The sequence below is a fragment of the Doryrhamphus excisus genome, chromosome 14 (genome assembly GCF_030265055.1).
Source record: "Doryrhamphus excisus isolate RoL2022-K1 chromosome 14, RoL_Dexc_1.0, whole genome shotgun sequence".
Lineage (NCBI taxonomy): Eukaryota > Metazoa > Chordata > Actinopteri > Syngnathiformes > Syngnathidae > Doryrhamphus > Doryrhamphus excisus.
The window spans coordinates 13,022,399-13,050,303 of NC_080479.1; the positions used below are offsets into that span (position 1 = coordinate 13,022,399).

Consider the following 27,905-nt stretch of genomic DNA (forward strand, 5'->3'; position numbering starts at 1 on the left):
ATTCATACCTATGGACAATTTGGAGTCACCAATTAACCTAGCATGTTTTTGGAATGTGGGAGGAAACCGGAGTACCCGGAGAAAACCCACGCATGCACGGGGAGAACATACAAACTACACACAGAGATGACCGAGGGTGGAATTGAGCCCTGGTCTCCTAGCTGTGAGGTCTGCGTGCTAACCACTAGACCGCCGTGCAGCCCTTACTTGTATTGTATTTTTTAATCCCTTTTACATCATGTTTATTTTCTATTGCCACTGTTTGCCAAGTTCCCCAATGTGAGCTAAATAAAGTCTGTTATCTTAATAAAAAACGTTTTTAATATGTTAGTAAGAGCTATCTAGCTATCTAGCTAATTTCCATATTTGGAAAATCAGTCACGTGGCTCACTGGACCAAAGTGTCGTCTTTGAGGTCAATTGAGGAGAGAAAAAGCGTATTTTGTGTATTTAAAATATTTTCGAGACACACTAAGCCATTTTCTTTCTCTCCCTGATGATGTCGAAGGCGTGGTGTAAATAGAGCGTTCCATCCCAACCCGTATTTTACAACATTTTCCCCTTTTAGTGACGGCCGTCTTTTTCCATACAGATGTGTCAGCCAGCCAGTGAGAGCGAAGGAAGGAGGCGGAGGAAGGAATGCTGCAGGATGCTTTTTAACATCATGATTGTCAAACCCAGTGGCGATTTGAGAAGAAACATCTAGCTTCATGTGAGACTCGGGACAAAGGACAAAGCACCATGTCGGCTGCAGTCGTCGCTGTGTGGCTGGCGACCGGTATGTAACGAAATGTTGACGTTCGATGCGGTCTCCATGACAGGAAGCCTGCTAGCGAGCTACCTAGCTAGTTAGCACGCAGTGGAAGGGTCATGGAAAATGGCTAACGTTTCAAATGCAGCTTAACCGCTACTCGGGTGGAGTGCCTTCAACGCTAAGCCTGTAATAACACTCTTTGGCGTGTTTCATTGCGTTGCTTCGTGACACGTTATTCATTGTAAACTACCATTAAAATAACAATTAATATGTGATGGCGCGTGCCTTGGTTTGAATGACAGGTTTATGCTAATTGGCTCGTGTGGGCAGCTGTGAAAAGATAATTGGAGCACCCATTTTGTTTGTTTCTAGCACGCTTGTCATTCATTCACAACATAAGGCTACTAAATATTACAAAATGGAGGCAAGTTAAGCTTTGAATGTTAATGCAAATAATTGTAAAATGTGCAAGTAGATACTAGAATGTCAGTAAACACGTTGACATTCTCAGTTTTTGCATTGACATTTGCAATAAAAGTTGCAACTAGTTGGAAATATTACGTTAGATTCAGCTTCATAACCCTCTCTCTTTGATTGTTGTCCACTCTTGTTCAAAATACATAATCTAGGTTTAATTGTGCCTAAACACAACCTGAAGGCTTAAAAAACAGAGTAAAAATAATGCAATTTAGTAGTTCAAATATTAACGAAAAGAACAGTTGTAACAAAGTTGTAATTAGGTTGAGGAAAAGGTTTTATTATAGGAATAAAGTCATAATATGAAAATTAACAAGAATGACATTGAAATATTTGGAAAATTATATATTTTTTAAACAATTATTATTTTTTTATTTTACAAGAATATAGTCAAAATATTACAGGATATTTTTTTTTACAAGAATAAACTTGTACTATTATGGGGAAAAATAACAAAATTTTAGTCGCATGCAGTGGAATTATTAAAGAAATAAGTCTTTCTATTTTTACAAAATAACTAGCATTAAAAAATATCAAAGTGGTCCTTGCATCCTTTCATTTTTCACTATGTGGCCCTCGCTTGGAAAATTTTGGACACCTGTGGGCTAGCGCATCCCACAGCAACTATGGTGTGTTCAAAGGCTGCTGAACAAAGTGTGAACAAACATGATCAGAAAAGTGTCAAGACATAAACGTTTTTTTTAACCAAAAAAATGGCACCTCTTCGACCTTTTATTGTTGTTTTATGTGTATTGTTCAGCAAAGCTTACATTTACTAAGCTTGTCATTCATTCATAACACCAGTTTTGCTGTATAACCTCATTTTATATCGTCAACAAGCTGTTTATGTCTCGCTAAACTTAAAATGGAGGCAAATTCAGGCCTGAATGTTATGCAAATCATTATAAAAGGTGCCCTAAATTGTAGCTGCTGCCATCATCATATAATCTGTCCTTGTCCTATAATCTGACGTTGCTACAATGAACTCAGATGCTGTTATTCTTCATGGTCATATCACAACTATGTTAGGTTTAGGTGCAATTGAAGAAAGTATTGCAATAATTAATTTGCTCTGTCATTGACAAATGGCCACTCTTTCATCCACTGATCCTCCAGTCTACATTGTGCATGCCAGTAGCGTCATGCATGAGAGACATGTCCAAAAGGAGAGAACCGTGGGCTGGAGGCAGAGAACAGCCTTGTACAGAAATGGTGAGTGGGCATGTGCAGTGGTACACTTCATGTGTTGACCCGCTGTCCCTCCCTCCCCACTGCCCTCCTCCTTGCTGTCATAACACAATGTCACGCTCAACTGGTTCCCCCCATTAATACTGGCATGAATGTTTTCAGTTGTTTACCGGCTCCAACAGTTAAACTCAACTTGAAATGGTCACATAGACACACGGGCCTACTCCAAAACTAGCGAATGATAATAGTTGACTTAGATTTAGCTTACCTTCAGTTCTGCTCGTCTGCCATCGCCGTCAGTCTACTTTCACTTCCAGGTTGTGCTCTCAGTGGCGACTCAGCACCGGCACAAAGCCAAAGCGTTGATCTCAACAGTAGCGATCGTTGTTTTCCTCACTACCCAGCCGAACACCAAAGCACCACATGCATTCCTCCTGACTGGAGCGACTTGCACACATGAAGCTGAAGGAACTAAAGGATGTTCTTGCCTTGACTGTGCGTCAGCTTGCTGGAGGCCTCTCAGCCCAGTTTAGGTACAATGGCATCACGCCTGAGACTTCAGCTTGCACAAGGTTAGTTATTTCCAAAATACCCCCAAGGCCTGTTAGTCATTAATGGGAATCGCTTTTAATAACGGTTAGTGTGGTATTTTCTGAAATGTAAAGAGAATAAGTCTGTACATGACTAGCAGAAGACAGTTGGCTGCACATTCCAGACCTTTTTTTTTGTCTTTCTATACATTAGAAAGCTCTGTTGGATCAGATGCCGCAGTCTATATTGGACAGTTACGCATTAACCGGGAATGGCTGATGTATTACATACAGTAAGAACCCTGCAGACCATCTTGGCAGAGAGTCAGGATGCCATGATTTGTCAGCAGAGCCTCACAGTGGCTCAGTCCATCATAGTCAACCACATTGATATCCTATTAGCTAGAGAAGCTAGCTAACAGCGAAACAGCGAACTTGCTTCCGTCTACCACTGAGAGAACAGACATGGCACCTGGAAAGATGACTCTGAAATACGCTATTACGCTTTGCTGCTTTAGGTACACATTTTGGTTTCATTTAATCTTTCTGTCGTCGATAATAATAATAATTAAAACACGAGACAGAGCTCTGGGGACTGTTTTCTGCCTGTGGCTATTTTTTTTCCTTGGCCGCTGCATAAAATTAAGCAAAAATGGGGAAACAATACAGCAGAAGGCATCTAATGTAACTTTGTGTCCCTTGTTTATCAGGATTCCAGATCTGCATGTACACGTGAATTTACACAAAATAGGATTCAATATTAGTAATTGGTAATGGTAATGGTTTTATTTCATTTGAACATGCATCAGATTACAATTGAGTGCATCACATAATCAGTTCACAGTTCCACATGTCCAAAAGGAGTAGGAAGAAGCAAAGCTTATTAAATCCTACCCCTCCATCTGGTACTTTTACAATCAGTAACTGTTACATTTGTTCACTTCCTGCTTTCCTAATATAATTTAAGTTTTTTAATTTTTATTTATTTATTTATTTTTATTTTATTTTTGTACCGAAGTACGAGGTGATATGACCATCCAATGACATAATGGGTACCATAGTAAGTGTCAATATAGTGATATATATAGCACATCATGACTGGTTCAAGACTCTTCATCCTTGTATTTAGCAAACATCAACTGCTTGTATTGTATTGGTATATTTTCTGTAGTTATGGCATTAAAAAAACATTTATTTTCTTCTAAATACAGGTTTAAACATTTTTACAGCCTTCTGGACATGAAATAAGACTCATACAGTCACCTTTAGAGTTGTGATTGACATTAAAAAAATACATTGTACATTATGTGTGGATGGGCTGTTCGTGGAATAGCCGGTTCTTGAGCTTGAGTGCAAGCTGGAGGCCCTTTGTCTCTTTTGTGTGCTGACTGAAGGGGTGGGTAATAGAATAGAATGTGTAAGTGTGGGTTTGTGGAGGGCATCAACCATTGTGTGTATTTTCGGTCTTGTAATGTTAGGGAGCTGTCGTAAAAAAAAAAACACCAGCCACGACGTTGGGTATTATCTAATGCTGATTGATATGCTATCCTTTGTTTACATATCAAATGCAAACCAAAGCATTTTCAGAAAAATCTGGCCTGATTTATCCAAGTAACACCATGGCAAGTGTCATGAAAAATTCCATTGATTATACCCAGCTGTGACTGAGCCCTCAGGGACATCAGACATATGGCCGGGTCAGCGTCTGTGTCAGATGTTGCCCCATTTAACATGCGCGTGCTTGCGCTTTAGACTTCTCACAGCTCCTCAATGCACTTTAGGGAGACTACAGTTTAATAATCCAAATCTAGCAGTGACCCTTCATCATTGTTTTAACCTCTCTGACTTTGGTCGCTCTCAACAATGGTGATTTCCTCTTTCGTGGCCACGGATTAGAAGCTAAATCCTCTATTAATCTGTTCATGAGATTCTCCTTGGAATCTTCCTCAGTCCCCTTCTTATGTGATAGTGGCAGTTGGGTTAGCAATGCCAGTTTGATGCTGATTAGAATACAAAACATGTACAGTATATTTACAGACATCCACTGTATGCGTGCCGAGCTGTGTGTCTGCAGGCACGTTTCCCGACCACACTTGCTTTTCTTTTCCCACTACTCTTTTTTTTTTTTTTTCTCTTTCCTTGTGCACTCAGTCTCCGATGGCGATTAAAGAAAGAGTGCCCACCCACTGCAGGACATAAAGGGGGAAATAGAAATGAAGGGATGATAAGTGGGTAGAAGAGTAGGGCTGGCTGACTTGAGAAAAAGGAACAAATAACCTCCAGCCTTTAATTGCGGACACGTGATTGATTGTGTTTCCTCCTTCTTATTCCAAAAATGCAATGGCCAGGAAAATTATGAAACCACTTCAATGCGTCTCTGCTTTACTTCTTCCTCCATGGCTCCTGCTACACTTTTCACAGTTGACAACAGTTTCTTCAAGGACTCCGGTCTGTGACCATCAGGACCTCTTTACTGAATGCCAGTGTTTTAAGGAATATTTATATATTCAAAGCCATACAAATAATAGCAGAGACACTAATCATCACTAGCGTACTAGCAACATGATAATAATTAAAACATGCAAACTCTTGTTTCAGTGCTCACCATCTTGTCGAGGTCCCACGCAGACCGTAACGTGTACCCATCAGCGGGAGTGTTGTTTGTCCACGTTTTGGAAAGAGAATACTTCAAAGGGGAATTTCCTCTCTACCCCAAATCAGGTAGAGTATTTCCAAATGTGGTGATTTAGTGTGTTGGAATACTTTACAGTTCATGCAGCTTGTTGAAAGTCATGCTCTATAAATGCTAAAGCACCGTTCATAATATTCCACCCGAGGAAAAGTGCTTTGCTGGCAACACTTTCACATTCCGTCCCGTAGATCTAAATGAACATTAGATAGGTCAGAACATTGGAGTACATCTCATTAAGATACTGTGCCCGCAGGTGATGCCGCTAGCGACCCCATCACTTTCAGTACCAACCTGATGGGTTTCCCAGACCGGCCCGGCTGGCTGCGCTACATCCAGAGGAGTCCTCATAGTGATGGGGTGCTCTACGGCTCCCCCACCGCCGAGCATGTGGGCAAGCCCACAGTCATAGAGGTGTGTCATCCATTCTAAGTAGACACCATTTCTCAACTGATCAAGGTGTGTCATCCACTTGAAACAAATAAAAACTTTCCCTAGAAAATAGTCACTTCACACTGTACGTATATGCTATTATCTTATGTTGCTAACCGAAACAGCAAAAGACACGAGACACATTAGCTTGACACAGAAGTTGCCTGTATAGACTAAGGGTGTGGAAAATATTCAATATTAATCGATGTGTGCAATGCAAGTGCATCGGTCATTCACTGGGTATGGCAATTGGCGGGTGAAATCTAGATTCATCTTGATGCATTTGTGGGTAATATCCGATGCAAGCGCCATTTTATTAATGTTAAACCTCGCCCCATATGCTTTTGGACCAGAAAAGTGCATTAAAAGCAAGTTGAAAAATATGAAAAAAAAACGACATACTAACCCCTTACGTTTTTTTCAAAATTCACTAAATTCAAAATCTGGCATTTTATGCCATTTTTGGATGCTTCTGGGTCCCCTGTTGAGTGTGTGTGAGGTTTCCACTTTTATTTTTGATGGAAAAGTGCTTTAAAAGCAAGTTGAAAAAATGAAAAAAACGACATACTAACCCCTTACGTTTTTTTCCAAAATCACCAAATTCAAAATCTGGCATTTTATGCCATTTTTGGATGCTTCTGGGTCCCCTGTTGAGTGTGTGTGAGGTTTCCACTTTTATTTTTGATGGAAAAGTGCTTTAAAAGCAAGTTGAAAAAAATGAAAAAAAAAAAAAAAACGACATACTAACCCCTTACGTTTTTTGTCAAAAATTACCAAATTCAAAATCTGGCATTTTATGCCATTTTTGGATGCTTCTGGGTCCCCTGTTGAGTGTGTGTGAGGTTTCCACTTTTATTTTTGACAGAAAAGAGCAATAAAAGCAAGTTGAAAAAAATGAAAAAAAACGACATACTAACCTCTTACGTTTTTTTCCAAAATCACCAAATTCAAAATCTGGCATTTTATGCCAGTTTTGGATGCTTCTGGGTCCCCTGTTGCGTGTGTGTGAGGTTTCCACTTTTATTTTTGATGGAAAAGTGCTTTAAAAGCAAGTTGAAAAAAATGAAAAAAAACGACATACTAACCCCTTACGTTTTTTGTCAAAAATTACCAAATTCAAAATCTGGCATTTTATGCCATTTTTGGATGCTTCTGGGTCCCCTGTTGAGTTTGTGTGAGGTTTCCACTTTTATTTTTGACAGAAAAGAGCAATAAAAGCAAGTTGAAAAAAATGAAAAAAACGACATACTAACCCCTTACGTTTTTTTCAAAAATCACCAAATTCAAAATCTGGCATTTTATGTCAGTTTTGGATGTTTCTGGGTCCCCTGTTGAGTTTGTGTGAGGTTTCCACTTTTATTTTTAACAGAAAAGTGCTTTAAAAGCAAGTTGAAAAAAATGAAAAAAACGACATACTAACCCCTTACGTTTTTTTCAAAAATCACCAAATTCAAAATCTGGCATTTTATGCCATTTTTGGATGCTTCTGGGTCCCCTGTTGAGTGTGTGTGAGGTTTCCACTTTTATTTTTGACAGAAAAGAGCAATAAAAGCAAGTTGAAAAAAATGAAAAAAACGACATACTAACCCCTTACGTTTTTTTCAAAAATCACTAAATTCAAAATCTGGCATTTTATGCCAGTTTTGGATGCTTCTGGGTCCCCTGTTGCGTGTGTGTGAGGTTTCCACTTTTATTTTTGATGGAAAAGTGCTTTAAAAGCAAGTTGAAAAAAATGAAAAAAAACGACATACTAACCCCTTACGTTTTTTGTCAAAAATTACCAAATTCAAAATCTGGCATTTTATGCCAGTTTTGGATGCTTCTGGGTCCCCTGTTGAGTGTGTGTGTGAGGTTTCCACTTTTATTTTTGACAGAAAAGAGCAATAAAAGCAAGTTGAAAAAAATGAAAAAAACGACATACTAACCCCTTACGTTTTTTTCCAAAATCACCAAATTCAAAATCTGGCATTTTATGCCATTTTTGGATGCTTCTGGGTCCCCTGTTGAGTGTGTGTGAGGTTTCCACTTTTATTTTTGACAGAAAAGAGCAATAAAAGCAAGTTGAAAAAAATGAAAAAAACGACATACTAACCCCTTACGTTTTTTGTCAAAAATCACCAAATTCAAAATCTGGCATTTTATGCCATTTTTGGACGCTTCTGGGTCCCCTGTTGAGTGTGTGTGAGGTTTCCACTTTTATTTTTAACAGAAAAGTGCTTTAAAAGCAAGTTGAAAAAATGAAAAAAACGACATACTAACCCCTTATGTTTTTTTCAAAAATCACCAAATTCAAAATCTGGCATTTTATGCCATTTTTGGATGCTTCTGGGTCCCCTGTTGAGTGTGTGTGAGGTTTCCACTTTTATTTTTGACAGAAAAGAGCAATAAAAGCAAGTTGAAAAAAATGAAAAAAACGACATACTAACCCCTTACGTTTTTTGTCAAAAATTACCAAATTCAAAATCTGGCATTTTATGCCAGTTTTGGATGCTTCTGGGTCCCCTGTTGAGTGTGTGTGAGGTTTCCACTTTTTTTTTTGACAGAAAAGAGCAATAAAAGCAAGTTGAAAAAATGAAAAAAACGACATACTAACCCCTTACGTTTTTTTCCAAAATCACCAAATTCAAAATCTGGCATTTTATGCCATTTTTGGATGCTTCTGGGTCCCCTGTTGAGTGTGTGTGAGGTTTCCACTTTTATTTTTGACAGAAAAGAGCAATAAAAGCAAGTTGAAAAAAATGAAAAAAACGACATACTAACCCCTTACGTTTTTTTCCAAAATCACCAAATTCAAAATCTGGCATTTTATGCCATTTTTGGATGCTTCTGGGTCCCCTGTTGAGTGTGTGTGAGGTTTCCACTTTTATTTTTGACAGAAAAGAGCAATAAAAGCAAGTTGAAAAAAATGAAAAAAACGACATACTAACCCCTTATGTTTTTTTCAAAAATCACCAAATTCAAAATCTGGCATTTTATGCCATTTTTGGACGCTTCTGGGTCCCCTGTTGAGTGTGTGTGAGGTTTCCACTTTTATTTTTAACAGAAAAGTGCTTTAAAAGCAAGTTGAAAAAAATGAAAAAAACGACATACTAACCCCTTACGTTTTTTTCAAAAATCACTAAATTCAAAATCTGGCATTTTATGCCATTTTTGGATGCTTCTGGGTCCCCTGTTGAGTGTGTGTGAGGTTTCCACTTTTATTTTTGACAGAAAAGTGCTTTAAAAGCAAGTTGAAAACAACGAAAAAAACGACATACTAACCCCTTACGTTTTTTTCAAAAATCACCAAATTCAAAATCTGGCATTTTATGTCAGTTTTGGATGTTTCTGGGTCCCCTGTTGAGTTTGTGTGAGGTTTCCACTTTTATTTTTAACAGAAAAGTGCTTTAAAAGCAAGTTGAAAAAAATGAAAAAAACGACATACTAACCCCTTACGTTTTTTTCAAAAATCACCAAATTCAAAATCTGGCATTTTATGCCATTTTTGGATGCTTCTGGGTCCCCTGTTGAGTGTGTGTGAGGTTTCCACTTTTATTTTTGACAGAAAAGAGCAATAAAAGCAAGTTGAAAAAAATGAAAAAAACGACATACTAACCCCTTACGTTTTTTTCAAAAATCACCAAATTCAAAATCTGGCATTTTATGCCATTTTTGGATGCTTCTGGGTCCCCTGTTGCGTGTGTGTGAGGTTTCCACTTTTATTTTTGATGGAAAAGTGCTTTAAAAGCAAGTTGAAAAAAATGAAAAAAAACGACATACTAACCCCTTACGTTTTTTGTCAAAAATTACCAAATTCAAAATCTGGCATTTTATGCCAGTTTTGGATGCTTCTGGGTCCCCTGTTGAGTGTGTGTGAGGTTTCCACTTTTATTTTTGACAGAAAAGAGCAATAAAAGCAAGTTGAAAAAAATGAAAAAAACGACATACTAACCCCTTACGTTTTTTTCAAAAATCACTAAATTCAAAATCTGGCATTTTATGCCATTTTTGGATGCTTCTGGGCCCCCTGTTGAGTGTGTGTGAGGTTTCCACTTTTATTTTTGACAGAAAAGAGCAATAAAAGCAAGTTGAAAAAAATGAAAAAAACGACATACTAACCCCTTACGTTTTTTTCCAAAATCACCAAATTCAAAATCTGGCATTTTATGCCATTTTTGGATGCTTCTGGGTCCCCTGTTGAGTGTGTGTGAGGTTTCCACTTTTATTTTTAACAGAAAAGTGCTTTAAAAGCAAGTTGAAAAAAATGAAAAAAACGACATACTAACCCCATACGTTTTTTTCAAAAATCACTAAATTCAAAATCTGGCATTTTATGCCATTTTTGGATGCTTCTGGGCCCCCTGTTGAGTGTGTGTGAGGTTTCCACTTTTATTTTTGACAGAAAAGTGCTTTAAAAGCAAGTTGAAAACAACGAAAAAAACGACATACTAACCCCTTACGTTTTTTTCAAAAATCACCAAATTCAAAATCTGGCATTTTATGTCAGTTTTGGATGTTTCTGGGTCCCCTGTTGAGTTTGTGTGAGGTTTCCACTTTTATTTTTAACAGAAAAGTGCTTTAAAAGCAAGTTGAAAAAAATGAAAAAAACGACATACTAACCCCTTACGTTTTTTTCAAAAATCACCAAATTCAAAATCTGGCATTTTATGCCATTTTTGGATGCTTCTGGGTCCCCTGTTGAGTGTGTGTGAGGTTTCCACTTTTATTTTTGACAGAAAAGAGCAATAAAAGCAAGTTGAAAAAAATGAAAAAAACGACATACTAACCCCTTATGTTTTTTTCAAAAATCACTAAATTCAAAATCTGGCATTTTATGCCATTTTTGGATGCTTCTGGGTCCCCTGTTGAGTGTGTGTGAGGTTTCCACTTTTATTTTTGACAGAAAAGAGCAATAAAAGCAAGTTGAAAAAAACGACATACTAACCCCTTACGTTTTTTTCAAAAATCACCAAATTCAAAATCTGGCATTTTATGCCATTTTTGGATGCTTCTGGGTCCCCTGTTGAGTGTGTGTGAGGTTTCCACTTTTATTTTTGATGGAAAAGTGCTTTAAAAGCAAGTTGAAAAAAATGAAAAAAAACGACATACTAACCCCTTACGTTTTTTGTCAAAAATTACCAAATTCAAAATCTGGCATTTTATGCCATTTTTGGATGCTTCTGGGTCCCCTGTTGAGTGTGTGTGAGGTTTCCACTTTTATTTTTGACAGAAAAGAGCAATAAAAGCAAGTTGAAAAAAATGAAAAAAACGACATACTAACCCCTTACGTTTTTTTCCAAAATCACCAAATTCAAAATCTGGCATTTTATGCCATTTTTGGATGCTTCTGGGTCCCCTGTTGAGTGTGTGTGAGGTTTCCACTTTTATTTTTAACAGAAAAGTGCTTTAAAAGCAAGTTGAAAAAAATGAAAAAAACGACATACTAACCCCATACGTTTTTTTCAAAAATCACTAAATTCAAAATCTGGCATTTTATGCCATTTTTGGATGCTTCTGGGCCCCCTGTTGAGTGTGTGTGAGGTTTCCACTTTTATTTTTGACAGAAAAGTGCTTTAAAAGCAAGTTGAAAACAACGAAAAAAACGACATACTAACCCCTTACGTTTTTTTCAAAAATCACCAAATTCAAAATCTGGCATTTTATGTCAGTTTTGGATGTTTCTGGGTCCCCTGTTGAGTTTGTGTGAGGTTTCCACTTTTATTTTTAACAGAAAAGTGCTTTAAAAGCAAGTTGAAAAAAATGAAAAAAACGACATACTAACCCCTTACGTTTTTTTCAAAAATCACCAAATTCAAAATCTGGCATTTTATGCCATTTTTGGATGCTTCTGGGTCCCCTGTTGAGTGTGTGTGAGGTTTCCACTTTTATTTTTGACAGAAAAGAGCAATAAAAGCAAGTTGAAAAAAATGAAAAAAACGACATACTAACCCCTTATGTTTTTTTCAAAAATCACTAAATTCAAAATCTGGCATTATATGCCATTTTTGGATGCTTCTGGGTCCCCTGTTGAGTGTGTGTGAGGTTTCCACTTTTATTTTTAACAGAAAAGTGCTTTAAAAGCAAGTTGAAAAAAATGAAAAAAACGACATACTAACCCCTTACGTTTTTTTCAAAAATCACTAAATTCAAAATCTGGCATTTTATGCCATTTTTGGATGCTTCTGGGCCCCCTGTTGAGTGTGTGTGAGGTTTCCACTTTTATTTTTGACAGAAAAGTGCTTTAAAAGCAAGTTGAAAACAACGACAAAAACGACATACTAACCCCTTACGTTTTTTTCAAAAATCACCAAATTCAAAATCTGGCATTTTATGTCAGTTTTGGATGTTTCTGGGTCCCCTGTTGAGTGTGTGTGAGGTTTCCACTTTTATTTTTGATGGAAAAGTGCTTTAAAAGCAAGTTGAAAAAAATGAAAAAAAACGACATACTAACCCCTTACGTTTTTTGTCAAAAATTACCAAATTCAAAATCTGGCATTTTATGCCATTTTTGGATGCTTCTGGGTCCCCTGTTGAGTGTGTGTGAGGTTTCCACTTTTATTTTTGACAGAAAAGAGCAATAAAAGCAAGTTGAAAAAAATGAAAAAAACGACATACTAACCCCTTATGTTTTTTTCAAAAATCACTAAATTCAAAATCTGGCATTTTATGCCATTTTTGGATGCTTCTGGGTCCCCTGTTGAGTGTGTGTGAGGTTTCCACTTTTATTTTTGACAGAAAAGAGCAATAAAAGCAAGTTGAAAAAAATGAAAAAAACGACATACTAACCCCTTACGTTTTTTTCAAAAATCACTAAATTCAAAATCTGGCATTTTATGCCAGTTTTGGATGCTTCTGGGTCCCCTGTTGCGTGTGTGTGAGGTTTCCACTTTTATTTTTGACAGAAAAGTGCTTTAAAAGCAAGTTGAAAACAACGAAAAAAACGACATACTAACCCCTTACGTTTTTTTCAAAAATCACTAAATTCAAAATCTGGCATTTTATGCCATTTTTGGATGCTTCTGGGTCCCCTGTTGAGTGTGTGTGAGGTTTCCACTTTTATTTTTGACAGAAAAGAGCAATAAAAGCAAGTTGAAAAAAATGAAAAAAACGACATACTAACCCCTTACGTTTTTTTCCAAAATCACCAAATTCAAAATCTGGCATTTTATGCCATTTTTGGATGCTTCTGGGTCCCCTGTTGAGTGTGTGTGAGGTTTCCACTTTTATTTTTAACAGAAAAGTGCTTTAAAAGCAAGTTGAAAACAACGAAAAAAACGACATACTAACCCCTTACGTTTTTTTCAAAAATCACCAAATTCAAAATCTGGCATTTTATGTCAGTTTTGGATGTTTCTGGGTCCCCTGTTGAGTTTGTGTGAGGTTTCCACTTTTATTTTTAACAGAAAAGTGCTTTAAAAGCAAGTTGAAAAAAATGAAAAAAACGACATACTAACAACCCCTTACGTTTTTTTCAAAAATCACCAAATTCAAAATCTGGCATTTTATGCCATTTTTGGATGCTTCTGGGTCCCCTGTTGAGTGTGTGTGAGGTTTCCACTTTTATTTTTGACAGAAAAGAGCAATAAAAGCAAGTTGAAAAAAATGAAAAAAACGACATACTAACCCCTTATGTTTTTTTCAAAAATCACTAAATTCAAAATCTGGCATTTTATGCCATTTTTGGATGCTTCTGGGTCCCCTGTTGAGTGTGTGTGAGGTTTCCACTTTTATTTTTGACAGAAAAGAGCAATAAAAGCAAGTTGAAAAAAATGAAAAAAACGACATACTAACCCCTTACGTTTTTTTCAAAAATCACCAAATTCAAAATCTGGCATTTTATGCCATTTTTGGATGCTTCTGGGTCCCCTGTTGAGTGTGTGTGAGGTTTCCACTTTTATTTTTGACAGAAAAGAGCAATAAAAGCAAGTTGAAAAAAATGAAAAAAACGACATACTAACCCCTTACGTTTTTTTCAAAAATCACCAAATTCAAAATCTGGCATTTTATGCCATTTTTGGACGCTTCTGGGTCCCCTGTTGAGTGTGTGTGAGGTTTCCACTTTTATTTTTAACAGAAAAGTGCTTTAAAAGCAAGTTGAAAAAAATGAAAAAAAACGACATACTAACCACTTACGTTTTTTTCAAAAATCACTAAATTCAAAATCTGGCATTTTATGCCAGTTTTGGATGCTTCTGGGTCCCCTGTTGCGTGTGTGTGAGGTTTCCACTTTTATTTTTGATGGAAAAGTGCTTTAAAAGCAAGTTGAAAAAAATGAAAAAAAACGACATACTAACCCCTTACGTTTTTTTCAAAAATCACTAAATTCAAAATCTGGCATTTTATGCCATTTTTGGATGCTTCTGGGCCCCCTGTTGAGTGTGTGTGAGGTTTCCACTTTTATTTTTGACAGAAAAGTGCTTTAAAAGCAAGTTGAAAACAACGAAAAAAACGACATACTAACCCCTTACGTTTTTTTCAAAAATCACCAAATTCAAAATCTGGCATTTTATGCCATTTTTGGATGCTTCTGGGTCCCCTGTTGAGTGTGTGTGAGGTTTCCACTTTTATTTTTGACAGAAAAGAGCAATAAAAGCAAGTTGAAAAAAATGAAAAAAACGACATACTAACCCCTTACGTTTTTTGTCAAAAATTACCAAATTCAAAATTTGGCATTTTATGCCAGTTTTGGATGCTTCTGGGTCCCCTGTTGAGTGTGTGTGAGGTTTCCACTTTTATTTTTGACAGAAAAGAGCAATAAAAGCAAGTTGAAAACAACGAAAAAAACGACATACTAACCCCTTACGTTTTTTGTCAAAAATCACCAAATTCAAAATTTGCTTGCTAACTGCTAGCACTCTTCCTGTGGATCCACACTCATAGCCCCGCCTCCAGGTACTGTGACAAAGGCTGACATGAGGGTTCCTTCTCTCCTTTCATTCCACTATAGAACCAATGCAGAGTGGGAGATATAGTGCTGTTTACTGAGCTCAGCTAATTTGCTGTAATTAGCATGACACAATGTTCTGCTTTTTGGGCTTAATGCCATTACGTTGTTTGTGCTTTCTTTGTAAGCTACAGCAGAAATTCCTTTCCCAAAAGGCTTAGTGGTCCCAGCATGCTCCTCCTCCACGCAGCGTCCCGGCTGGGTGTAGAGAGGCCTACCCAGCTCAGGCCCGTCCAGAGAACCGCTGTTGTATAAGCTTCACTGATCTGAGCTTAAACCCTCAACCCTCTGTGTGTGTTGCAGATTACCGCCTATAACCGACGCACTTTCGAGACGGCACGGCACAACTTGGTCATAAACATCATGGCCACCGAGGGTAAGCGGCGCCAACGTGGGAGCTTAACACACACACACTCAAACATCCTGATTAAACACTGGGCGTAAAATCACTTGTGGAATGGTGTCATTTTATATGAAACATATTCATCATTAATATATATAAGACATTACTAAGACTAATGTCTTATACGTAATATTGATGACAATGTTTGATTGTATTTAATAATGAAAATAAGCGACAATGGCACGTCACGATTAATGATACAATCTTGTAGTGGAAAGATGGCGGTTTCAGGGAACCAGCTGTTCCATGTTATGCCTGGACCAGCACCTCACATGTGTGCACGTATGTGCTACTGTACACGGAACTGTACTACCATGCTCCATCTGGCCCAGCAGGATGTGCCGAGATCTCCTGGTCAGAGCTTTCTGGATTAACATTTGCCCTCGTCCCCTCTCTCGCCTTTTCATCTCCACCGCCAGAGTTCCCGCTGCCCTACCAGGCTGAGTTTTACATCAAAAACATGAACGTTGAGGAGATGCTGGCCAGTGAGGTGCTGGGGGACTTCCTAGGTGCCGTGAAGAACGTATGGCAACCCGAGCGCCTGAACGCCATCAACATCACATCAGCGTTGGACCGTGGCGGGCGTGTGCCACTGCCCATTAATAACCTGAAGGAAGGGTGAGCGTTTAGAACTGTAGGAAATCTTACCTCTGATGCAGACCACAAGAAAGTGTCATGTGACTTACTTGTGCACAGCGTGTACGTGATGGTCGGTGCAGACGTTCCCTTTTCGTCGTGCCTACGCGAGGTGGAGAGCCCTCACAACCAGCTCCGCTGCAGCCAGGAGATGGAACCCGTCATCAGCTGTGACAAGAAGTTCCGAGCTCAGTTTCACATCGACTGGTGTAAAATCTCCCTGGTGAGGAAGCGGCACGTGTTAGCCTCGTGTTAGCATGCACTTAACACGCAATTTGTCTCGTGTAGGTCGACATCAACAAAGTGGTTCCGGTGTATGTTACACGCGTCGAACCGGGCCCTGGAATCCTGCCTGAATTCGGGGAGTACAACCCACCGTCTGAGTCCCTGAAGAGCCGGGACTACTTCACAGACTTCATTGTGACGCTGGCGGTCCCCGCCGCGGTGGCGGTCGCGCTCCTCTTCATCCTTGGCTACACTATGTGCTGCCGAAGGGAGGGGGTGTAAGTGTGTCTCTTTGTATTTTGGTATGCAATACAGGTAGGGTGGGGGGTGGGGGGGATGTAGCTAGGGAGTTAGCGCCAATCGGGACCGGGAACTGCAGCTTTTCATGACCATTCACTTGTGTAGTGTTGCCATAGCGATGGCTGTTCATCAACCCCAATGTCATCATTTCACCTTTCACAGGCTTGGGAGAGGTGTGTCCACTCCATCGTGTGTGTGTGTGTGTGTGTGTGTGTGTGTGTGTGGGTTACTACTGCTATTAGTATTTAATTCACCCATTTTTGTTTTGTTTCTAGGCAAAAAAGAAACATGCAAACATCAGCGTAAGTCTTTCACCTCTCCTGTGTCTTATTTATTTTTTTGTCCTCCATGTTGCTTTTTTCATCAGCATCTTGTTCATTCTGTGTGTTAGCATCCATTCATCTAGTGGGCTGCCCCTAAATCTAGTTTCAATAGTAAACAATTAAAAAGAATATTAAAAAGCTTCTGTGATGTAAGACATGGCTGAACAACATGAATGTAACGTGTGTGTGTCTACCGTCTACCATCTCCAGGATCCAGCTGGTCCACCACAGCTCCATCCAAAAGTCCACCAAAGAGATGCGCAGCATGTCTAAGAACCGGGAAATCTCATGGCCGCTCTCCACGCTACCTGTCTTCAATCCCGTCAGCGGAGAAGTAGTCCCGCCCATCCACCCGGACAACTACGAGACCACCAGCATGCCACTCATGCAGACGCAGACGTGAGTACAGCTTCTAATCACCTTTGTTTTTTTTTTTCCCTCAAGAGGTTTAAGGTGTCCCATGATGTGGACTAATGAGTTGGAGCAGACAAATATGTGGAACATGTTTTTCACATGTGGATTAAAGCTCTTGCATGTGCGTTTCTACTTCAGGAACCTGCAAAATCAGATTACTATACCACAACAGCAGCCATCAGGTGTGTGTTACATATGCATGACATATGTGCATGCGTTGCTTGCATGTAGGAATAATCCTGGACTCAGTCTTATTCTACTTTTAATTCCAGCTATGTAATCACAAAGCTACTAATTTTGCTGCGATTGCGCCCTCTTGTGGTGTGCATGGTGCACTAACACGCTCCTCTTTCTTTTCACTGCTAACAAAGGAGATAACTATGTCATGTCTACATTTAGAAGGTTGGAGGTAGGGCTGGAAATCCATTTATTTGGACTACTTGGTCTACATTTTTTTTTTAACTGTTGATTAATCGCATGCAAAGACTTGCAGTAACTTACTTGTATTTTCCTTGTTTTTAGGTAAATGGTATTCCTGAGGAGAGAAAGGTGGCGGAAGCACTGAATTTGTAACTGAAAAAATGCCATGTTTGTCCACCTACGTAACTAACATCTGTGCCAATCAGCATGCCTCCAAAGTGTCTTAAAGGGAACATTTCAATATTGTTGTTTGCAAAAAGTCACGCATATTTATACTTTCTTTGCACAAGGAAAATGGATTTTTCCACTAAACGCACACTATTAATTCACTCATTTTGTCCCAATATTCAGTAAACAAACAACAATAGAATGCAAAAGTGCACATTTTATCAAGTTATTACCAACATTATGAACAGCAGAATAAAGGCATTTATAAATATGGATACATTTCACATTTTTTTTTTAAGACATCACAAAAAAAGGTTACTCGTGTAACATTTCAAAGAGTATAAATAGTTGTTGCTTTTACACTACCAAAACCAACAATTAAGGCCAGAGACCAAAAGTAGCGCTGTACTGCAATGAGAAAGTAAACAAGTGAAACGCTGACATGACTGGAAGTGATCCATGTAATAATGTATTATTACAAATGTAAAAAAGCATCAGTCTTTTCATTTTCTTAATAAAAGTTGGATTGAGTGCAGAAAATTAGCTGCACGTCCAACTCATTTTTTTACATTAAATAAAAGTGCTAAATCCTGCCTTTACCTTTAAATCGGAGAGGATAACAAAAAGAATATTTGCGTGGTAGTCGGGCCAGTCAGTGCATGTTGGTACATGAGGCTACGTTGTAGAGTGAAGCGCTGCTTGTTAACCTTTTTGGAGTCGTGTTCTATGAGGCAGACTGAGCACTAAAACACAGCTGGAGCACTGCAATACTTTTCTTCACTTGACAAAAAGTACAAAATAAAAGAAAAAAAGTATAAAATATAAGCTTCATTTTAAATAATTAAATACTGTACATATCACATAGAATTTCAGAGCTACAGCAGAATGACCACAGTACCAGATTACTCCAACATTATTAGCAAAAATATGTCAAAGGGGGCGTGTGTGTGGGGGGGTTTGTTCTCGTTCTGTGTGTTGCATATTTTCCTGTTTAAAGTCAAATACTCACACAGTCTCGGTGGAAGCAGAGAATGCAGCACGTGTTGAGAAGTGGACGGAGTTTGTAGTTAGGAGATCCTTTCCTGCAGGGACGTCCAGTGCGGAGCTGAAACAATCTCTTCTACATGGAAGTTGTTGTTCAGTGTGCGACTATCACAGCAGTCAGAAAAGTCAGCGTTTTCAGCAGCCTTTCAAAAAAGGTGGCCCCTCCGCCCCCCCCTCGTACCGTCTCAAGAGTGAGTCAGCGGGTTTCAGTCACACCCTGTGGTCAAACTTGGTCCAGCTGTCTCTGGTCGTCAGCTGTACCAGCAGAGCCAGGACCCCCACAGCCCCCACCCTCTTGAGCAGAGCGGCGGTGTCCTTGGGGATGATCACCTGGGCCAGGTCGTTGGTGATGAGGGAGATCTCGTGAGCGACGCACACAAAGATGAACGAGCTGACCATGATGTTCAGAGATGGGTTTCCGGGGATCAGGATCAGGATCCCCTTGGTGTCTGCCGCCAGCCAGATGTGGTACTGGCAGATGAACAGCTGCAAGGACACATTTGGCCGCCAGGTGGCAGCAAAACAGACAAGTTAGGTGCTGTTTTTATGGCATGTGTTTGTGTACACAGCAAATATGAAATAATGTGTCAATAATTATATAGAGGAAAAGTTCATCTTAACAAGTATGCTACTACAATATTTGTACATAGAATCCAAGGTATTGCAGCAAGGCAGGACAACAGTTTCATCATCACAACCTAGCTAATTAATATTTTATTTTATAATCTATTATTAAATAGAGATGTCAAATGGTGGTGGTTTACTGTTGCAAGGTCCATAATATGATGAGTTATCACCTATTAATATTTTATGTTATTGTTGGGCCTATGCAAATGTAATGAAACTGGAGCTAAAATTAGCATTTTATAATCCCAATTTTCGATGTTTTACTCACGTATGTGCTATTTTAATGGCACATTTAGCGTAGTCCCGTTTCATTGAGTTCTACATTGGAGCCATTCAGGTTTGTCTTACCTCCAGAGAGATCTTCCCAAACCAGGCAAAGAAGGAGCTGTAGATGGAGCGGGCGTAGCCGGGAATGTTCCTAATTAGAATGAAGGCTAAGATCTGAGGATGACACAGCAAACACCTCCCTTAGATCCTGGCGTGAAGGTTTGAAACCGGATCCATGAAGGAGCACGCGTACCTGCACCACAGAGATGTACGGATGCATCTCGTTGCACTCGCTTTTGCTGTTGCAGTTGCTCGCCCACACGGAATATGTCTGGAATGAACGCAGAAGAAAGCCTTTAATCCTTTGCTCACAATAATATGGTTTGGGTTTGTTTTTTTTTATGATTTTGTAACCGAGATGAAGAGATTGAGGAAGATTATTCCTGATCAAGCCAGTTGACTTTAGTAATTAGAATAATTGAAGGATTAGGTACACCAGCGCTGCCTTTGCAACCAAAATATTAACTTAATACTATAACTTATTATCCACACAAGAAATTGTAACAAATGTAGGCCTGAATTTATTACAGTGGAACCTGTTTGTCGACGCCCCTTGGATTGCCTGATGTAAACATAAGTGGTTGTCAACACAACCAATTTCTTGCACATTTACTTGTGACATTGGCCAAAGGATTTTTGGTTTTCCTCCATTTTTAGCTGAATTCTTCTGTTTTATGATATTCCCTATGCTGGTCAGCCATTGGTTTGTACGTCTTGACTACAGTGACAATAAAGCTTTCAGAGCATCCACCATAAACGATAAAACCGAGGTAAAAAAGCTACAAGTTCCAAGTTGAAACATTATAGAGTTGTCTTACGATGAAGGTGATGACTGAGAGGAAGAGGAGCAGGTTGGAGATCCTCGCTGAGAAGAGCGTCTCTCCTTTGCCCTCGGACAGCACCTGGCGCTTCTGTAGAACCAGGTAGATGAAGGCAAACAACATGCCGTGTATCACCGCCTGCAACACAACACATCCAAAGCGGTCGGCTCCCAAAAGGAAAAATGGCATCCATCTGATGCCAGTGTTTCCCTGATGGGACACCACTTACAAATCTGTCCAGCTTCCATCGGAACCACCACTCACTGATGCTTCCGTTCAGCTCAAACAGCTTGGAGATGGGCCAGGCTGAGAAGATACTGTCAAAGAAACCCTAGGAAGCACAAGGACCAGATGATGACACGAACAGGTGACGGCTTGGTTTGACAGCAGGTATTTAAGGCTGACCTGCGAGTACGCAAAGATGCAGATGAACACCAGGAGGCCCAGAAGCTTGGCCAGGACACAAAGGTGCCACATGCTGCTAGCTGCACAAAATACAGAAGATAAGCTCAAATCCAAACACATTTCAACGTCTTTGAGGTCAGGCACGTACCGTTGGCCCTCTTCTGGAGGATCTGAGGCCACATGGCCAACGTGCCGTAGATGATGACGAACCAGAAGGTGACCAGTGGAACAAAGTAGTAGAACTGGTACGGCCTGTCCATCACCACACACAACACCAACACCAGGAAGTTGAGACGAAAAAGAACCTGGAGGAAGAGAATAGACAATAATTGACCGTGCTGATGGCTTGGTCCTGTGCAGATAAAGTCTCACCTGGCACACTCGATACAGTCCAAAGTCTCCCTTCAGCCAAAAAAAGGAAAAGTGTCCGTATCCGGTCTGGAAAAGGTAGGCGGCCACCAACACCCGCACGTGCATGTACACTGGAATGAACTAAAAGGCAGTCATTGACTTTGTATTAAAGCCCGTTCCTAAGACGCGTGTAGTAATGATATTAGAAGGACTCACAGCGCTGGCGCCTGATATGTGATAGATGAGGATGACCAGCTGCATCCAGCCTTTCCACTCATCCGTTTGCTCTCGATTTAATAATTTGGTCTGCGGGGAAAGGAAAGAACTTCAGTAAAGTCTCCATGGAGGCACAACTAAAAGTTATCTCAGGACCTCTTTGCTGTTCTCACTGTAGAACACCCCCAGGACAAATATATAGATGAGCGGAATGAAGAACGTGGAGTGTGTGTAGAACTTCTGCTCCTTCATGAACACATCGGCCCGGTCACAGAGGTAAAAGTACGCCATGATGACTCCCATCTTGCAGAGGGTCTGCAACGTGGCCTTCAGACCCAGCGGGGCAGCTGCAGTGGCTGGCTTTTTCTCTTCCAGACTCTCCACGTCTGGCGGAACGGGCCGGTGGTGGCGGTTGTTGCAGAGGAGGTGAAGGGTCAGCAGGACGAGGGCGGAACCCACGAAGAAGCACGCGGATAGTTTCTGGAGGAAGTTGGGCGGCGGTAACGTCTGGCAGCAGGAGCCGTCGATGGGCCTCAGGCGCTTGTTGCACACGGCGTTCATCAGGACCATGGCTCCCTGACATGACACAGCAGTTATGACAGACATTATGATATTATTCAACTGGTCCACTAATGTGAATATTAATTAATATGAATTAATATGAATCCAACGAACCACATTCCTGCTGCTTTCTGGGACGTGCAGTCCGTCGTCTGACTGGCTGATCATCTCTAATGCCGCCAGGCGGGACGCAGAGAGCAGCTTGACTCCGGACCCGTTGGAACCCTTGCCGCTGCGGAGGGCGTGCACGGCCGCCTCATTGTACTGGTCCAACTGCTGGTTGGTGATCATCTTCCTGTCGCTGCGCAACACTTCCTCATTGACTGGGTCTAAAAGGTAAAGGTAATTAGGTCACTAAGGAGGAACTGTCAGGTTTCATCGGCTGTTTTTGGAAATGACACAACCACATAGATCTTACACCACCTTACATCTCTATTGCCTAAATTCTAACAAAGATACATGCATGCACCAAGATCAGACAATCGTGACGTTAATAACTTGAGGCGAGAGATGATCTAGGTCTCATAATCCAATGAGGTTGATATGGTCCATCATACAGTCATGTACTGTATCATGGTCATCATACAGTACATGGAATCAAACTAGCCAACTCTGCTCTGCAAAAGAACCTGTTTGGAACGATCTGGCTCACTCCAGATGTATCAGGTTTCAAGCTGAAGACATACAAAGACAATGTATGTCATGCCGTGTGTGCCCACGAGTGGAGAAAATGGCCACCATTTTTAGTATGTGAAGATTCCACAAAGACCGCCCAGTGCCATATGTGGCCTGGTTCCAACCTGCATCGGAATTTGGACCTGCATCCAAAAGGCGGAAGCAGAACTTGGTAACATCCGAGATCTTGTCAATAGTTGAATGGACCCCAGTAACTAAGAAGGAAATACTGAAGGCGTTGGAATATACGGTGACTTTTAAGTGACCCTACATGTTTTCAAAAGACTGGCTTAGCACAAGCCTACCTACAAATGAAAGTGGAGGAGCCACACAGGAAATTCCTCATTATGAAACACTCCTGAAGGACTCTGTAAGCAGCATCTCAGCAGCACGACAGAAACTGATGGCTAAAGTGGTAAAAAGGTATTCCAGGTTACCGTGATGACATCATCATTATCGCAGCTACAAGACGACAACGTCCACCTGGAGAACCTCAAATGACTTGCTTGGCTAATATGGCCTATACATTTGAGTTTTAAATACCCTCAAAAACTCAATCTCAGACTGTGGACACATCATTGACAAGCACGCATATAGCAACAGAGAAAATAGAAATCGTGTCACAGCCGACGTTATATAATTAATTATTAATTTCTCCCAAACTGAACTAATCTGAACCCAATAAATGCACTGATGCAGACCAATGCAAAGTGGGTGTGGTCTGAGGTATGTGAGAAAGCACTTAAGGAGGCCGTGTCAGATGAGCTGCTCACCCATTTTGCCCGGCTAAAACCCATCAGACTGGCCTGTGACGCTAGTATTTATGGCATCTGTTGTGTTTTCTCACATACCGTGAAAGACAGCTCTGAAAAGGACAATCGCATGTCCGTCAAGATCACTGATAAGCAGAGGACGCAACTATGCACAGATGGACTATGAAATGCCATAAGCCTTGTAAGGGAGATTAAAAAGTTCCACAACTACTTTTATGCACAGATTGTGTACATTGGGTATTATTAACATGTAGCGAACGACAATGTCTGTGAGCGTGCACCATTTGGTTTAGATTTACTTTGCCAACAAAACACCTCAGTAAAGGTTGACTATCGGGATGAAGACTCTGCGGCACAACATAATTGTGATGATTGCAAAGACAAATGAGCCTGAAAAAACACAAAGTCAACTCTGTGGTTAAATGGCATGTGCTATGACTGTGGCAATCACATGGGAGATTCATCACTGAGGTGAAAGGGAAACGCCAGCAGCCGTATTTTACTTTGACTTTAGTGAATTAGAAGCAGACCTTGCAGGACCCAATAGATCTCCCCGTGCTTGGCCAGTCTCTCCAGGTGAATGCCGATGGCTGTCATGTTGTCTTTGTACTGCTGCAGCGTCTCACCGCAGCCTCCGTGCAACTTGATAGACCACTGTGGTAAATAATGAAATCGAGAGAATGAAGGGTGGGTATGCTTTCAGTTTAAAAATGTGCCATTGGACTTATTTTTTTTTTTAGGGCGTACCGTTGCAGCACCGAGGATGACAACATCTGGCTTTGCTGAACCTTCCTGCAAAAACAATGCATAAGTTGCGGAAAAAATTTCAGAATATTAAAATCAACAATATCCATACATACCCGTGTCCATGATATCACACGCTCCTTCATTGAATTATTTGCCTCAGGATACCACAGGAAGTCCTTGAAACACAAAGAAAGGCGGATGTTTTTCCTCTGCTGTCAGATGATGGCCACGGCTTATATAAAACCACATCTACAAATAGCTCACCACGTAAAGAGAGGAGCTCTTTTCTTCAAAAGAAATCTCTGCATGCTTCAGTCGGTCGGACATGGGGACACAAAAGGACGTCTGTTACAAACAGAGCGTGACTCTCCAGCTTGAACTCAAACCGGAAAGCTTTTGTTGCGGGTAGCAATTGACTAATACTAAGTATGTTGCCTGGAATTCTTTCAATGGCATTTCAGGAATGGGAATAATAGTTGATTGAAGGATCATGAAGAACTGAGCTGACTGATTTTCCAAGGCATACAGAATATTGTGTTCTGAGCTATATTGACATTGTATGTACCCCCCCAAAAAAAGGGAGTAGACTCTCATCTGAGACAAATGTGGCCGTATATATTTAGCCAAAATGTCTAAACAACGATGCCACGACATAACCAACACATAATTAAAAAAACAAAAACAAATATAACACCATAAACAGGTTCAATCTCCTTCACACAACACAGTGAGATGCCTTTTCACTTCCTGGTTTGTATTTCAATGGAAGAGATACAGGCCGAGTTTTTATAAAATGATTGGGTTTTTTTGTGGCTTAAAACTGCCCATTCCTATACAATACATAATACCACACATACCTTATTACCCTCTTCTCTTTGACCAGGGTCAATAACTTTGATGAAGGAATAAAACAACTGCCTTATTCGGGAATCTCCGAGAAAGGCCACTCGCTTTTCTGAAAGGCATGTTTTAGCTTCACTGTGAAACAAAGAAAGAGAGTCACACACTACAAATGCACAAGCAAGGCCCATTGTCTACTTAGTTTCACATGCACTTACACTATCCCCCACAGTTGGTGCTACTCACATGCTTCTGTATTTGTGCATCATGCAGCCATAAGGCTGCCAAACGTTCTCCCCCAAGTAACGTCCGCTGGACAGCAGCCATTCACATGAATCTCCGCCTGGGGGTGAGGGGGCAGAACACAGAGAAGCTACTGGTAAGACCGGGCTCTAAACAATGCTCTGCATTCTCAAATAATTTCCATCAGCCTGAATGAAGCTTCCCCTATCTGTACCCACTCGGTGCTATCAGTAACACTGGGCTCCGCTATGGAGAAGGGCACAAAATAAAGCAAGCCTTCGGAGACAGACGTTTATTTGTGTGCGCCAAATGAGAAGAGTCATCTGCAATTGAATCAATCAATAGGAAGAGCGACTATGGAAGGTTTGGCAGAGTGCAGAGAGACATGGCCATTTAGTGTCATCACAAGATGCAGCAGCTGCTCTCCGCGTGTAAACAAAGCTCCCTTCCCACGAACACAATCCCATGTGCTGTATATACATTCAATCACCAGACACTTTATTAGGCACACCTGTTTGGCTTGTCCATGAACAATGGCTTTATTCAAACCAAACAGTCGCGTTCAACTGAAACTACAGCTGCAACAATTAATCCATGACCCAATTAATCGACAACTATTTTGGTAATCACAGTAGTTTTTAGTTCATTCATTCATTTTCTACCGCTTTTCCTCATGAGGGTTGCGGGGGTGCTCGAGCCTATCCCAGCTGTCTTCGGGCGAGAGGCGGGGTACACGCTGGACTGGTCGCCAGCCAATCACAGGGCACATATAGACAAACAACCATTCACACTCACATTCATACCTATTGACAATTTGGAGTCGCCAATTAACCTAGCATGTTTTTGGAATGTGGGAGGAAACCGGAGTACCCGGAGAAAACCCACACATGCACGGGGAGAACATGCAAACTCCACATGGCCGAGGGTGGAATTGCACCCAGGTCTAGTTTTTAGTAAAATATGCAAATATCCTCTGATGCTGTCAGTTTTCGTAATTAGTTACATTGATTAATCAGGAAAAAAAATTAATCGACCCATTAATCGGTTGCAGCCCTAACCAACACCATACCAAAATACAGCCACAGCCTGCACCCATAAAAAAGCTCCCTCTCCCTCATTTAGGACCTCTTGCATTTTCTGCCTAAAGAGTTCTCGTTTCAAACTGTCAGACTACTCACAAAGATTTCCCAATACGTAAACACAAATGTGCTAAGTTAACACATGCACAAGTTAAGTATGTTTGCTGTCCGGGACTGTTAGCGATTTGACAAAGTTTAGCTGCCAGCACTCGCTACCATTGAACTGTCCATCATAAATAAACACACAATGAATGTATGTGCATGCACTACCCACATGTATGTGTATAGTCTAGCCGACATGCATGAACAGTGTAAGTGACTGGGCTCCACATGATAGCGGAGGAGGACAAGATGTTGCTCCAAGAGTTGTGGGTGTGGATGCTAACAGCATGCAATGTCTGGCAGGAATAACAAGCAACACCTGTCGTTGTCATAAATTTCGACAACAGAAAAAACAAGGTAGCATTGGAAGCACATGATACTCTGATACCTTTCCCACACCTTTTCACACAGGAAGTGAACACAATTTCAAAATGCAAAATGTTGCAAAGCCATGCTTCTCCATTTACTCTGGTTATGACTTTTGTCGGGGTTTTAAGCAATAAAAATCCCCTACCGCCAAGCTGTTCAAGTAAATGACAGTGTACAATATTTATGCGGATAACTGAAATAAAACCGTTTTCGCTTAACTTCATTCACCATTCAGTTCTTTTGCAGAAGTGAAGCGGTCAAGCATGCTGTCAGGAGCATGTAAACACCGTTAAGTGAACGTTAGCGCTGGCTCGACTGTGTTAGCCAAGACCGCAAATACCAGTCAGCTTTGTCGCCTAAAGCTATCTAACTTCATACTTGAAAGCCACACCTCCACCTTACAGGTAACGCGAGCGTAACGGGACTGCACCCAAGGTGGGTGAAAAGGTAGACATAAACAACCAGCTTACTAGCTTTAGCATTAGCATGTGTCAAGCCTTCGCTCTATAGAACTTTAAAGGAAAGGGCGACCACTCACCTCCAAAATACCGCGAAACCGCGTGGAATATGACGAGTAAAATAACAAGCGCCAGCGATATCAGCTTGGCGTTTTTAATGGTAAAATGTTGGTTTATTTCTCGCTTGCCCAGGCTATAGGCAAGACCCGCCATCTTTGCTCCTCCATGACAACAAGCAGCTGTGAGCTCCACCGACGCGTCAGACGCCACGACCCCCCTCCCTTCTTCCGTCGTCAGACCCATCCTAGGCTGCAACAAGAGTAGTTCTCCTTCTTCTTCTACGACTGTTCTTTATTGGCGGTTGGCAAGCAGCCTTTGGTGTGCAC

At 40.6% G+C, this 27,905-nt stretch overlaps 2 protein-coding genes across 7 annotated transcripts; one reads left to right on the plus strand and one right to left on the minus strand.

Annotated features, from left to right (window-relative positions):
• Positions 1-397: 397 nt before the first annotated feature.
• On the plus strand, positions 398-18,156 carry sgce (sarcoglycan, epsilon). 5 transcript variants are annotated; one of them, XM_058047789.1, is made up of 13 exons: positions 398-777; positions 2,347-2,442; positions 5,547-5,669; positions 5,894-6,051; positions 15,296-15,368; positions 15,815-16,013; positions 16,092-16,254; positions 16,320-16,534; positions 16,832-16,858; positions 17,090-17,278; positions 17,432-17,475; positions 17,665-17,702; positions 17,816-18,156. In XM_058047789.1, the coding sequence occupies exons 1-13, from the start codon at positions 741-743 to the stop codon at positions 17,864-17,866; spliced, it is 1,413 nt and encodes a 470-aa protein (XP_057903772.1). In that variant the 5' UTR covers positions 398-740; the 3' UTR covers positions 17,867-18,156. The 5 variants fall into 5 exon arrangements, with proteins under 5 accessions (XP_057903772.1, XP_057903776.1, XP_057903774.1 ...); XM_058047791.1 differs by lacking the exon at positions 17,665-17,702 and having other exon boundaries at positions 402-777; XM_058047790.1 differs by lacking the exon at positions 16,832-16,858 and having other exon boundaries at positions 402-777.
• Positions 17,925-27,844, minus strand: casd1 (CAS1 domain containing 1). 2 transcript variants are annotated; one of them, XM_058047767.1, is made up of 18 exons: positions 27,600-27,844; positions 25,515-25,611; positions 25,286-25,406; positions 24,693-24,737; positions 24,542-24,604; positions 24,429-24,473; positions 24,212-24,335; positions 22,348-22,562; positions 21,829-22,248; positions 21,673-21,762; positions 21,478-21,597; positions 21,254-21,410; positions 21,106-21,185; positions 20,930-21,031; positions 20,698-20,838; positions 20,073-20,150; positions 19,901-19,993; positions 18,064-19,411 (listed from the first exon to the last, which is right to left on the minus strand). In XM_058047767.1, exons 1-18 carry the CDS (start codon positions 27,820-27,822, stop codon positions 19,136-19,138), a joined length of 2,490 nt encoding a protein of 829 aa, XP_057903750.1. In that variant the 5' UTR covers positions 27,823-27,844; the 3' UTR covers positions 18,064-19,135. The 2 variants fall into 2 exon arrangements, with proteins under 2 accessions (XP_057903751.1, XP_057903750.1); XM_058047768.1 differs by lacking the exons at positions 25,286-25,406; positions 25,515-25,611 and having other exon boundaries at positions 17,925-19,411; positions 27,600-27,733.
• Positions 27,845-27,905: the final 61 nt, after the last annotated feature.